Source organism: Malaya genurostris, chromosome 1 (assembly GCF_030247185.1).
Source record: "Malaya genurostris strain Urasoe2022 chromosome 1, Malgen_1.1, whole genome shotgun sequence".
Classification (NCBI taxonomy): Eukaryota; Metazoa; Arthropoda; class Insecta; order Diptera; family Culicidae; genus Malaya; species Malaya genurostris.
Window position 1 is genome coordinate 148,072,172 of NC_080570.1, and position 14,116 is coordinate 148,086,287.

The window sequence follows — 14,116 nt, forward strand, 5'->3', positions numbered from 1 at the left end:
TTCTTGTTCAATCAAGAGCGCATAATTGTTAAAATGAATGTGTGCTCATATTAAGAACTTTTCGTTTTGGCTTGTCATGTTTTTCTACTAACAGCTGAATATTGTTATGATAAAAGTCAAACAATAATGAAGAAAATTTTAAATTTTATTTTTGCACATGTTCATTTTTCATTCCTGAGATATTGACTACACTGTATACACAGATGTTTACTTTCTTACCATTAAGGATGGATCCGAAAGATATGTAAATAAAAAACTATTAACTTGAAAATATTTTTTTCATACAAGCAAACGTTTGCTTTCAGAAACACGATTTTTCGTTCCCTTCAAATGTGAAGTCTACTACGCTTAGACACAACATTTTATTATTTTGTGTGTAGAAAGTCTGCAGTTCGAAATTCGAACATTGTACGGATTGCTTTTCGAACAAGATTGACGTTAACACTTTGAATCGCTAGTGCAGAAGAGTGAAGAGATAGCAAAACCAACACATCGGTTGCCGATGCTCTATAGTCGCTATCGGAGCAACATCGGCCCGGCAATGTCGATCAGTGCGGTAAAATTTCATTTTCAATCGAATAATATAAGACGATAATAAAATTTATGTTCACTGACCGTCAGCATATTCCTACAAATTCATTTGACTTTTGCTGCCATTTTCAAGTGAAGCTACCAGAATTCATCTTCAGTTGAATAATCGTACCTAGTCATTTGAAGTTTTGCTTGCTCAGTTTCAAGTGCCTAGTAGTCTAGCTGATTCATTGTTTTCGCTCTTGGTAGTGAGCAAGTTCGAATGAATATAATTATAAATGGAGAAAAGTATTACAAATGAAAACTGAAGGAGGAAACAATTAATTTATGTGTATTCTGTAATTGATATTTCAGAATATACTTCAAATAAAAATTAACAAAAATTACCAATTGTTCATGGGTATACCGACGACACGACCAGGCACTCCGAAGAAAAAGCGACGTGAAAAGTGTTTGTTGATCGTTTACCACCAGTTACCACAAATCAAGCGACCCCCTTGTTAATAATAAAAATCAAATTCTCGAGCAACACTGTTTTAGTTGCTACGAACAGTAACTAAGAAGCCCAGCATAAATAAACAAATAGTTTGAAAAAAGTAGTGAAATCGTCTGTGTTAATTCCGCAACGACACGTATTGTTTTGGAAAAAAAGGAGAGAAACGAATTCCGTCTTAGTGCGGTTCTCTAAAGTCTTACCATCATCAAAACAAAAAAAATTGATCGAATCTTTGAGTACTTCGTGAAATTACAGCTGAACCGAAACTCAGTAAAACCTGACTATCCAGGTTGATCTAAATATAAAACAATTATAACAAATAGTAGCGCAAGCATAATTCTTCAAACAAACAACTTCTATGCTCTATGGACAATTATTTCCGTTAAAGATAGTACTCGATCAGCATAATAGGTTGAAGATATAAAATGGAAAAAGAGATGTAAGACCAAATACAAATTATAATACGGAATACTTCGACAAATTTTCAAGGACACATTTTGCATCGTGCGGTACACTGTCATGATACACTGTCAGAGTGACAATGTACTTTAACGAGTTTTCTATAAAACTAGCAACACTGAAGGGTAAGAACAAGTTCACCATAGTTACTGTTTATTATAGTGAAAAATAAATAAACAAACAGTTTTTATCTGATAATCAAGATCACAAGCGAAATGTAAGTTAAACAATCTAGAATGGTTAGGCCACCATGAATGTATTGATATTTGTAGATTCGTGGGTGTTTGTGTTCATTTTTCATCTTTTGTGCTAGTGCCGGTGATATTTAGACTGATTGTTGCAGTTTAATACAGCAACGATAAACATAAACAAACAAGTTTGTTTTGCACCATAGCAACTAGCATAAAGCGTTGCCAGAAACGATCTTCTTCCACATTTTCAGACTACCGCAATTAAAGGGAGTAATTTGCTAGGCTTACTTGTTCAGGCTGTGAACCAAACATTGGCGGTTCGTTGGTATGGGACTTAGGGGTATTATTATTTGTATTTGGTAAGACTACCTTTACTAAGTCGATCTTTTTTGTATTTTTTTTTATTTGTAGGTGTCCAAATGAGGAGTATTTTCAATTTTCTACACAATGCGACTCGAAATATATGCTTAAACTAAATTTACGAAAGCATATTCAAAATTTACACTTGTACGAAGAGTCAAAGACGATTTAATCAAATGTAGCACATGCGACTCGGTTTTCTACACAAAGAAATCACAATCACTAATTGGAAGATCTCTAGACTCTCTAGAAAATTCGTTTGTTTATCTGATTTTTCAGAATACATACAAATTCAGTCACAGAATTTTTTGTGATTTTGGAAATAAATATACTTTCACACCAAATTTACGAGTGTGTAGAGTTTTGGTAATTTAGTTTTACCGACGACACGACCAGACACTCCGAAGAAAAATCGGAATAAAAAGTGTTCGTGAGCGATTTACCGCCAGTTACCACAAATATAGTGACCCCTTGTATATGATAAAAATAATCTTCTTGCGCAACACTGTATGAACTAGTTACCAAGGAGTTCCGTAGTAAATAAACAAACAATAATGTTGAATGAATCGAAAAAGACTTATTCCTGGTGAAATCAAGGAAGAATCGGAGCTATCAGAATCGAAACAAGCATTTCGTGTCTATGATTTGAAGAGAAACATTTAATACGCAGCTGTTGTTACTTCTGTCCAGAAGACTGGTCCGGAAAAGGACGAACTATGTCCGCCGTTATTGTCGATCGCCACGCGAGATCTTGGAGATAACACTGTCCAAAGGTATTTTTCCATCATGCTTAACATTTCAAAGAATGGTTTGATCTAGGGATATCATCGTTTTATGCAGCGATGGGGCTAGCAATGTTCACTTTTTTTCCATAACTTGGAAGCATTAAATAACTAATTTCAAGTCAAACTTTATCCTTGCTAATGTTCCAAAAGATGCAGTGGAGATTGAAATTAAGGTGGAAGAAGAACTGGTTGATTCAAGGACAAAGAACATTGATGAAGTTGGTTGCGGAATGGCTTCTAAAAGTAATGCTACTGAAAACAGCGAAAACATGAACGTATATATTCCTACTAGCATTAAGACTAAACTTGATTTTGGAGACCATACTACAAAACAAAGGTAGGTTTCATCTTCATTGACCATGGGGGCTCATTAGCTACATTAAGGCGGTTGTCCTCCATTTCAGTCGATCTAACGGTGAACCGGGATTTGATGATATTGGTCTTACAAACTTCACCAAATGTGTCATATGTGACCAACAGTTTGCCAAGCTGTTTATTTTGAACGACACATGCAAACACATACCGAAGGAGCATCGTATTGTTGTGACATTTGCAGGAAAAGGCTACATCGAGAAAAGTGCTTGGAAGCGGCATCAGTTTCGCCATACAGGCCAGCAGCCTTACAAGTGCGTCCGTTGTGAAAAAAGTTTCGCTGACGAGTATTGTTTAAAGCTGCACATACGAACTCATAGCGGTGAACAGCTGTTCCGATGCGAATTTTGCAATAAGGGCTATTCCGTGAAGAGCTTACTGATTCGACACCGGAGATCTCACACCGCCGAACGGCCGTTCAAGTGTGAGATATACGGTGAAAGCTTTGCTGATCAACATTATCTGGGAATACACACGAAAGTTCATACTGGTGATCAGAAGTACAAGTGCGAAATTTGTGGCAAAGGGTACAGTTCGAACTCCAAAATTTTGGCTCACATGATGTCACACACTGGGGAGCATCCACACATATCTGTGGTAGAAACTTCGACAGACTAAACGCTCTGTGATATCACAGTGTGGTGCACACAACTGAGCAGCATTTCAAGTGTGATATCTGCGGAAAAACATTTTCCCTCATGGCACAGTTCAAGTGACATTTAAAATCTACTTCGCATATGAGAATTTTTCGATGGGCTAAGTAAGTGTATCGGGGCTTGTATATAAATACAAATAATAAAAAAAACTTCCATAACTCAGACTTTAATATAAAAAGAATCCTTAGACAACTGTTTCGTTAGCAAGTGGATCATTCTCAGTTTTCACAACAAAAGAATTCTTTCAGTAATTCCAAATGACCAGTCGATTCATTGGTCTAGTTCTGAAACAGTTGTAATTTACAACAAAAAGAGGATTTCTTACTCGAGACATTCATTTTGATTTTTCGCTTTGAAACATCCGATCCGCAGTTTGTTTTGTTTACATTTCTCATGACTTCAATATGCAGTAACCAAGGTTATGGTAACTGTTATTCAAAATCAATAAAATATCAACTTGTGTTGCCAGTTTGAATATTTTTCCAAGCAATTTCGTTTTGACATTACGAGTTACTGAGGGGTAGTTAAATTTACGATACAGTTTTGATATACGAGTGGCAGGTCGTGTCGTCGGTTTTACCGTTACCGAAGTTACAAACGAAATTTTTCGCCAGAGAATTTCTCTTCTAAATTTTGGATTGCTGGCTTTCATTTCTTAGAATATTTGGCCTTCTGGTAAGCAGTAAAGAGGGATCGTCTCAAAAATTTTCTTATTTACAAACTAATTAAGTCTTAGAGTTAGTAGTAACCAAGGTTGCTGTTATTCGAAAAACGACAGTTTTCAGTCTGGGTTGCCAATTTCAAACATTTTTCAAATGACTTCATTTTGACATTACCAGTTACTGAGGGGTAGTTAAATTTACGATACAGTTTTGATGGACGAGTGGCAGGTCGTGTCGTCGGGTATACCTTCCCTACGGAACTACCGATGCAGTATCCATCAAAGTAACCCATCAGTCAGCAGACAAAATTTGACAGCTCTATCAGTCGAACACTAACCGTGATGGCAAAAAAGGTGAAGCGACTCCGATTAGAAGTGTGCGCGTTCAAAGAACGGAACCCCGCAGCGTCGAAAACGGACATCGTGCGGAGCTTTGTGGACGCCGGATAAGCCCGTTCCGGCATCTACAACATCCTCGCACTATTAGACAACAGAGCATCGGAAAAAGCCCTCCAGAAGCTCCAAACAAAGCTGAAGAGGAAGACCGAGGGAAAGTGGCTACATCTGATCTGATATTGCAAATATTGTTGCTTGAAACTACAAAACAAAATAATGTATTCCTCTCAGTGGATTAGTACCTTCCTGTCAATTTTTCGGCAAACCATTTCATAGAAAATTTCATTTGAAATCAGTTTTAAATAAATTTTAGTTTAGTAAGTTTAGTTTGAAAGATTTCAGATTTTTGAATTTTATTTATGTTGATTTCTAACTAGAATATGTTTGTTTTGTACTAATTCCTCCCTTCAACATAAACAATGTTCTTCGTTTGATTTGAATAAAAATGTCGGTCTTGTCAAATGAAATATTATTGGAATTACTATTGAAATTAACTATTTATTACATATAAACCAAAGATGAGTTGATGGTATCGGTAATGTCTTTTATGATTCAAGCCTGCTATACCTTTATATCAAATTATCTATGATCTTATTTGTGTAATAAACAAATTTTTCAAATTGAATTTATTGTGAAATTGTTTGTCAAGAAATTGACTGGAACGCACAAATGAAATATTTGTTATTTATATAAAAATATTGATTGAAACAAACTAATCCACTGAGAAAAATGAATCATCATGTTTTGTAGTTTCATGCAACAATGTTTGCAATTTTCTTTTGTGACTCTTTCAATAAAAAAATTCATTGTGTGCAACCTTAATTTGGTTATTTTTACAATATTTTTCTCTGCTGTTCATTTAAACAGTAAACTTAGTTGTATCATTACTTCAAATAAGATCATAGATATAAGTTTAACCCTCCGTTTGACAGATATTTTTATACCTTCGGTCTGACTGATGGGTCTCACTAGATCCCTATTAATTTAAGTGTTTTTAACGCGTTTCGGTGTAAATTAGAAGTGTATTAATGTATAGATTATAAATATTTATTTATTTATGTATTTTAAATATGTGAAATCGATGATAAATAGTCTGGCTGGACCAATCAGTCAGACGGAGGGTTAAGCCCAGCAGAGATCATTGGTGATGTTGAAGGGAGAAGTTGGTTCAAAACATTTGTTTGTTATTTTAAACATGCGTACCACAATCCCCAGTTAGGCCAACGGCTTAGGCTCTTTCACAGTTAATTCTGATTTCATACTAGTCGTAGTTATGATTGTTTGTTGTAATTCCGCAAGATTTAAATGGGTCTAATTATGTTTCGACTCAGATTTACGAAAAACTGACCATCAGTATGACGAAAAACTAAACAATTGCAAAAATGGCGTTTCCTTTTAATTTATCTGTCGGAAACTAGTCCGATTTCTGTCGTCCGCTGAAACTTCTTCAAAGTTAAGTGCGTTTCACACGTTCCGTCAAGTGTCAGTCACCAGCACGAAACGTCATCCATCGTATGCAGTTCTTAAAGGCCCCCATAAAAAATCAGTTTTACAGGCAGTTTTTCGTTAATCTGAATCGAAATTCTATGCAATTGAATCCAATTATATCGTCCGAAATTTGAGCTTAACCGACCACTTCTGGTTGCAACTCCGCTACTGATCAGGTTCAGCTGTAATTGTACCGAGAATTTCTAGATGACCAGCCCAGGGATTGACGTACATAAATTTGAATAAGTTTCGGAGGTTGGAAGAGATCCAACGAGTTTCCGACAAATAGATTTAAAAAAATACCATATTCAGCAATTGTTTCTGATTTCCCGGACAGTTTTTCGTCAATCTGATGGACTGAATAGGGTCCATCCGTTCAATTTTATGGTGAGTTTTTAATCGATCCGAGTCGAAACGAAATTGAACCCATTTAAATCATCATAAATTTGAGACGAAGCTCATTGCAATTCCTAGTTATATTCCGACTCAAGTACAACAAATTGTAATGAATTTCTATCAAATTTTGAACGATTTGTAAAGTGCACAATTCCGTTTCTACTCAGATTGATATTTAAAGGTCTATTCAAACCTTTCCGGTTTGGTTCAGTGCGGAAACGGTTCCGTGACTTACCTGGGTAGGTATAAAAGATTAACAATTGACATATTTTTTTCATTCTAGCCTGCGCAGTTGACTGAGCAGGAAGTAAATCAAGTGCATCATACGCGTTGGTTCAGGTCAGCAACTCAATTCCCAGTTCCAATATAAAAAAATTTAGTTCAGCATTGAATCGATTGCTGGTCGATTTGCAAATCGGATATAAAAAATCATCAGTTTAGAGCAACAATGCTTCGAACAGTGATTTATATCCTAGAGAATTCAACAATTTGGCCCTTATGAATACTAGAAATGAACCCCGCACAGCATTTTGATAGTTTTTTTTCAATCAAATATGCAAATCCGAAAAGAAATAATCGATATCAAAATTCTGTATGTTACTATTTTTGTGGACGTTGGGACCGCACATTTGTGAAGAAGCCACTCAACGAAATTACATAAAAAGAGAACACTTTACCAAAATAGCTTTAGTATTGAATTAATTCGCACAGGAAGCAGTTCAAACAAGAGCGATTGCCTCATCCTGCTACTGGTCGTTTGCATTGGAGAAATAGGCGGCTGGATAATGTCACAGACATAACCGGAGGACGTGAACATAATACTGACATGCTTATTTCATACTTTCAAATATAGATAATCGTTCGTTTTGGTAGATTGTGTGAGTTTTGCAACTTTTATTGCTTCGCTTCCAGAATTATTCTACGACTCATTGATGACAAAAATATTGTACCAATGAATTAAGTAATACGAAACAAATAGTTTCCGTTCTTTTCGGACATAGAAAATAAAAAAAAACGTATTTCTTGATATACATTTATTTGTTCTACCAATCCTTCGGCCATTCTTCAGGATAGTGTTTCGATTTGATTCCCTGTTCCGTTGATGCTTGAAATGAAAGACTCGAATAAAAATCATGTTAGCAAAAGTGTTTACTCACGTGCGCTGGCAGCAGGAAACACGTCCACGTTTGGCCAAAAGGATTTCCAACGGTTTCGACTATTCCAGGAACCTGTAGAATAGAATCTTTCCCAAACCCACAAATGGTATTCTTCCGTTTGGTACACACATTCTCTTTCATTCATCGCAAGTATTCCCTCTACAAACCAAAACAGAAAACAACGATCCTTATTTCCTACCTGATCGACGACATCCTTCAGCTTCAGGATCGCAACACCGACCAGACGATCCTCCCGGGCGAAGCAGTAATCTTTGACGCAGATATGCAGTTCGAAGAATTCCAGCTGTTCTTCGTTGCCAATTATGCTGAAAAATGACAAACATTTTTTTAGAACAGATTCCAGAAATTGACCTTTTCTTTTAGATACTCACAAATGGAACGTGTCATTGTACTTTGGCGACCAATTGTTCGACTTGGATTTGGTTGCGAACTTCCGCTTCCGGTCATGCAGATGCGGTCCAATCAGGTTCACTTCGATAAATGGTCGGAACATGCCAGACGGGACGGTCCATTTCAGATCGTTGGCAGCGATCACTTTTTATGTGGAACGATAAAATGATAAAATTTGATAGATGAAAGGACTAAGGAGTGAGAGATTTACCTTTGACGGAAACTTTCTGTTCGCCGTTCTCCGGATTGGACGAGACGTCGATTTGAATCGAAACCTCACCCACCGAAGCATCGTCGCTGTTGATTCCACCTTCTGAAAATGATAGAATTTTTGTTGAATTGATTCACTGCATGTCTAGTAGAGGATTACCTTCGGAAGCACCTTGACCAGACACGAACGACTTGATCAACGTGTCGGTCGTCTGCGTGTACAAACTGAGCGCATATTTCAGACTCTGCAGTTCGGGAGACTTTTCCAAGAACGGTTTCTTCAACCCGTTGCCACCGGCATGGAAGTACTGCTGAATGGTGTCCAGTGCAACCTCGAGCACCGCGCACTGTTTCGGTGATAGATTTTTTTCGATCTGAAAGCAAACAAAATATGGATCAGTTAAGGAGGGGGTTGAAAAAGGCTGTACCCTGAACAAACCTCTTTGGAAATGTCCATGACACCGCTGAGCACATTTTTGGCATCCGGTTTGCCGGCCATGTGATTCTTAATCAACCGCGACATATCCTCGATCTTCGCGTTTGCCGCAAGATTCTTGGCGTTGTCGGTGAGATGTTTGAATACCATCTAGGAATAGTGAAGTTTAAAATATGATCCAGTAGAGTTTACAATACCAATACTCACCGCTCTATCCGCCATCGGCGGAAGCACAATGGTTTTCTCCAACGTCCTAATTACGATCTTCCACAGTTCCTTGAGCAGCCGCTTCAGTACCGTCTTTTCGCAGGACTGTGCGTACATGGAAAGTGATCCGTCCAGCAGATCCATCAACGGCCGCAGAACTTCATCCGCTTCCATCGCAATCATCGCGGCATCGTCAGCCGGCGGAGCATGGAACAGCGACGTTTGCTGCTTGACCTGTTGCAGCAGATCACCCAACTCTCGAACACTACCGGTTATTCGTGGTTCCAAACTGAAACGAGGGTTATTATTATTATTATTATTATTGGCCGTAGTTCCTGGGTTCCACAGTAATACCTCTTGGCAAATTGTGTTGCCAAATCATCTAAAGCGGTATTTAGGTTCTGTTGTAGCTCCTTCAGAATGTTGGCGGCATCCTCCTCCAGTTTGTCGCCGCCCATCGAATCAAACATTTTCTCCAATTGGACCCGAAGTTGTTGGATATTGTTCATTAGAATACAAGCCTAGACGAATATGGAAGTATGGTATTACAAGACCGACCTAACGAAGCAGGAGAACTATACTTCACTTACCGTTCTCTCCTCGTGCATGATATCGGGAAATTCAGCCTTAACTATATCTACGTAAGCTAGCAGCACCTTAACGATGGTTTTGGCGAAGCGACGCATGTATCGCTTCCAGATCTCCGGATCCGGGCAGTCCAGTTTACTAACTACATCGAAGCACTGCGTTAACTGCGTGAACACATCCACAACCGAGTTCGAGAACAGGGCGTGTTCGCTGCTCTTTTGGAACTGTGGCATAAACATTTCGGCATTAGAGAGATCGAGTTACCGCTAAAAAACAGAGTGAACTCACCCCGTCCTTCTTATCCCGCTTGAAGGCTCCGTGCAGGTACTCGAGCGAAACGTCGTCGTTCTCGTTGAGCCACTGCATCACGAACGGTTCGAACCAGGCAGGATACTCGGGCACGGCGCCTTTGTACGGTGGGACCTCCTTTACGTAGTTCGTATACAGCCACTTGACCTTGAAGTGCAGGTTCATGTAGGCGGATGATTTACACAGCCGGTGCTGCTCGTGTTCCTCCAGGGCGTACTTCATATCGATGGCGAACAGACTCCACATGGTGGCGGCAGATACCTAAATGGAAGATGGCCGATGTCAACAAGATACCAACGACCGAAAAACAAAACCACATCTCCAACCAACCTGTCCTATGTTAAGCTCCTGCGGGAATTGATTAAGTACTGCGCTATAACTATTCTTATCTTCCTCTATAACCGATACGATAAGTGCGATTAGTTTGTGCCAAAAGTCAACGTTTTCTAGCTTTGGTCCGTGGTCTTCACCCTCGCGCTTTGCCTCGTTGGGATCGACCTACGAACGAAACAGTTCAGTTAGACGAAGTCCTACCTAACTAGGAATTACCGAAACATACCTGAAATTCTCGATTATACAACTCGTAACAGTTTTCGAACAGAAACTGATAGGTTGAGCGTAGACATGCCTTCACACAGTCCTTAACTACGGTGCTGGCTCTAGGTGGGCTCGACAGTTCTTGTACCTAGTGGGAAAACATGGTGGTTAGGTTAGATGGTGCGTTAGACGACCTCCGACAATCCGTCCACTAACCTTCATGCGGAAAAATGTAATACTGGTTAGAAGATCGACCGTGGACTTCAGATCCATCAGCTTCTCTTGGCTAGATGCGGGGAAGTTGTTGCGATACATTGATAGATCAATACGGAGAGAATTGTGCAGTTGGTCCAGTAGTTTAACGAATTTTTCTTTCTGTAAAACAACACGAAATTCAGCTCGGATCAACTCGGAGCTCCCGAGAGAGAAAGTTTTCGGATACTTACTCCAAAGTTACTAGCTGCGAAGCGATCACTGGCTGATACCGCACTCGAAGCCGTCGTATGTGCGTAGTAAGCGTTAATGTTTGCTAATAAGGTACTCATCACTGCCGGGACGCCCGCGCACAGGTACTTGGTCGAGAGGCAATGGAAGTGCGTCATCGCTTGATAAATGTTTTCGATGCCGTACCGCATCGCGAACTCGTCTACGATTTCTTCCGGCGTTTCATCAAAATAGATCTTCCATCCGTCGTCTCCCTTCGTTTGCGGGAGGTTGACCTAGGAAACGGGGGAATAGCGTTAGGATAAACGCATCAAGCTACAATCCCTAAAAAAAACTCACCGTTCCCAAGGCTTCCTCGCACAAGTAATGGAATACGTTCTCGTGCAGGCAGGTATATTGTACGTGATATGGTGCAACCTTCTCCTCACCCTTGATTTCGACGGAAATGTGCAACCGGATTGCTCCCGAGACGGCCGATTTGTCCGTTCGCTTTTCCAGATTGTACCACACATCCATCTCGCCCGATAGCGTCCGCACCTCGATGATTGTCTGCCCCAGGAAGTCATCGGATTCTCGTGTCAACTTCTGCCGCAGTTTTGACTTCAAATCGTTATCCTCGTCCCAGACGCGTACCTTGATGCGATCGGAAGAGTTGTGACATTCACTGAAAGACCCCACCATACCAATTAAACCGTCGTCTTGGCGAAATCGAAATTTGACTACTCACAAGTTGAACTTCTCGTTCCACACCGGGTTCAGCTCCTGTGGCATCGTTCGCGTACGTTTCTTCACCTTGCTAACCTGGACGGTGACGTAGGGATCACTGGTACCGCTCTTGTCCTTCGCAATCAACCCCTGGGCACAGATTACGGTGATGGCGATCTTGGCTGACCACTTGCTCGTTCCATCCAGGACGCTCTGCTTGATTGCCTTCATGTGACCCGCGTGACTTTTTTCTTCGACGTTGAACACTTTCCTGCAATCGAAAGAGAACAAGCTATAGAGTCAAGTTCCCAAGTAGCACGTTAAGTCGGTCTGTCCTGTACTTTTATACTGATTGTGCAACTTATCAAGCTAGTTTGTATTACTATTCTGTGTTGTGCAACATATCTTCCGTTGTTACGAATGATAACTGTGCAACTCATGTTATTTACAGGGAAACAAAGATGTTAGACTAACTTTACTATGTCGAACTTTTATGTAATTTTTATTATTTGTAGGTGTCCAAATGAGGGATATTTTCAATGTTCTACACAATGCGACTCGAAATATATGCTTAAATTGAATTTACAAAAGCATATTCAAATACACTTGTTCAAGACGATATAATCAAATTTAGCACATGCGATTCGGTTTTCTACACAAACAAATCACAATCACTAACTGGAAGATCTCTAGACTGAAAGTAAATCAACTGCTTCAGTCTTAGTCTATACTCAACGAATACCACTGGCGAAAAGAAAGTTACTTGTTTAGAACCATTAAACAACTTGTCGATTGATCTGCTCTATATAAAAAACATTTTGAATTCAACATCATCATAATTTAAGATTTTAGTCATTAGCGGCCCTTACACGATCATTAAAAGTGTCATTACTAAAAAGTAATGGCACTTTTAATGATCGTGTAAGGTCTACGATTTCAGTAATGACACGAGTAATGATGGAATTCCGGATTTTCCATCATTACCAACAGTATTTCTTCTTCTTATTTTTTTTGTGGAAGTGCTGAATATCTTTAGAGCTATACGCGAAAAAATGACAAAGGGTAGATTTAAATTGTTAATATTTCATTACCCTTAACGTTTCAATGGCAAATCAAATTTATTTTCAGCTAAACGAAAATAAAAATATTGCTATTGCTATTGCTGGAGTAGTTACAAATACTCATCATTAATAATGAACGTGTAATGCTAAAAAGTAATGATGTACAGTAATGCAGTAATGACGAGCGTTTGAGCAGAAGTGTCATTACTTAGTAATGACACTTTTAATGATCGTGTAAGGGCCGCTATTAAGATTTACAACAATCGGAATGTCATGCTTTTGTTAGAAAATGTGCAAACGCTGTGAAACAAGTGAAATTTTCAATGACGTCGTTTTGACGTCAGACTTACTCCAGACTTTTGAAAGATACACTGTCGAATCAATGCGAAATCATAATTTCTTTGCCAAGAACCAAGTTGAATACCAAAATTCGCTTGTTTATCTGATTTTTCAGAGTGCATACAAATTCAGTCACAGAATTTTTATATGATTTTGGAAATAAATATACTTTCACACAAAATTTATGAGTGTGTAGGGTTTTGGTAATTAAGTTTTAGCGGAATCACTAATACTCGTTACCGACGTTACAAACGAAATTTTTCGCCAGAGAATTTCTCTTCTAAATTCTGGATTGCTGGCTTTCATTTCTTAGAATATTTGGCCTTCTGTGAAGCAGCAAAAAGGGATCGTCCTAAACATTTTATTATTTACAATCTAATTAAGGCTGATTCCAAGGCTGAGTTAGAAGTAACAAAGGTTACGGTAACTGTTATTCGAAAAACTACAGTTTGCGGTCTGGGTTGCCAATTTAAAACATTTTCAAATGATTTCATTTTGACATTACCAGTTACGGAAGGGTAGTTAAATTTACGATACAGTTTTTATGGACGAGTGGCAGGTTGTGTCGTCGGTGAAACTATCTAAAATTGTAATTCAAAAAAATTGGAGTAGATAATGTCAGAGACATAACATCCAAATACATTCTTCTTTATTATATTGTCGTGAATACGACTTACTTTACTATGGGGTGCCTTTTCAATATTAGCCATATAGAAGAATGGGCAGAATTTAATCGTGAATATCTCGACTTGTATTAATGGCAGGAACATAATTCTTTCACTATTTCATCAAAAATATGATCAGGAATTTAGGATAATATTTTGTACAGTGTGAGATAACCACAAACAACTCAAATATTAAGTTTTCTCAAAATTTGAAAACAACGCGGAAAATTCTTTACTTTCGCTTGGGTTTTTCGCG

At 38.7% G+C, this 14,116-nt stretch overlaps 2 protein-coding genes across 2 annotated transcripts in view; one reads left to right on the forward strand and one right to left on the reverse strand.

The window, feature by feature from the left end:
- Window positions 1–2,430: 2,430 nt before the first annotated feature.
- Window positions 2,431–4,379, forward strand: LOC131425443 (zinc finger protein 239-like). Its single transcript, XM_058587378.1, has 3 exons — window positions 2,431–2,810; window positions 2,973–3,159; window positions 3,227–4,379. Exons 2-3 carry the CDS (start codon window positions 3,053–3,055, stop codon window positions 3,810–3,812), a joined length of 693 nt encoding a protein of 230 aa, XP_058443361.1. The 5' UTR covers window positions 2,431–2,810; window positions 2,973–3,052; the 3' UTR covers window positions 3,813–4,379.
- A 3,431-nt stretch (window positions 4,380–7,810) lies between these two features.
- The window catches only part of LOC131426153 (protein unc-13 homolog B), an 81,164-nt gene continuing 74,858 nt past the window's right edge, over window positions 7,811–14,116 (reverse strand). The window contains exons 11-25 of the mRNA XM_058588621.1: window positions 11,818–12,066; window positions 11,430–11,754; window positions 11,093–11,365; window positions 10,863–11,021; window positions 10,669–10,794; window positions 10,440–10,607; window positions 10,089–10,370; window positions 9,803–10,024; window positions 9,567–9,733; window positions 9,213–9,501; window positions 9,009–9,155; window positions 8,730–8,943; window positions 8,571–8,672; window positions 8,341–8,503; window positions 7,811–8,274 (exon numbers count right to left, since the gene is read on the reverse strand). Coding sequence (XP_058444604.1) covers window positions 7,941–8,274; window positions 8,341–8,503; window positions 8,571–8,672; window positions 8,730–8,943; window positions 9,009–9,155; window positions 9,213–9,501; window positions 9,567–9,733; window positions 9,803–10,024; window positions 10,089–10,370; window positions 10,440–10,607; window positions 10,669–10,794; window positions 10,863–11,021; window positions 11,093–11,365; window positions 11,430–11,754; window positions 11,818–12,066 — 3,220 coding nt within the window. The 3' untranslated portion in view covers window positions 7,811–7,940. The remainder of the gene's footprint in view (window positions 8,275–8,340; window positions 8,504–8,570; window positions 8,673–8,729; window positions 8,944–9,008; window positions 9,156–9,212; window positions 9,502–9,566; window positions 9,734–9,802; window positions 10,025–10,088; window positions 10,371–10,439; window positions 10,608–10,668; window positions 10,795–10,862; window positions 11,022–11,092; window positions 11,366–11,429; window positions 11,755–11,817; window positions 12,067–14,116) is intronic.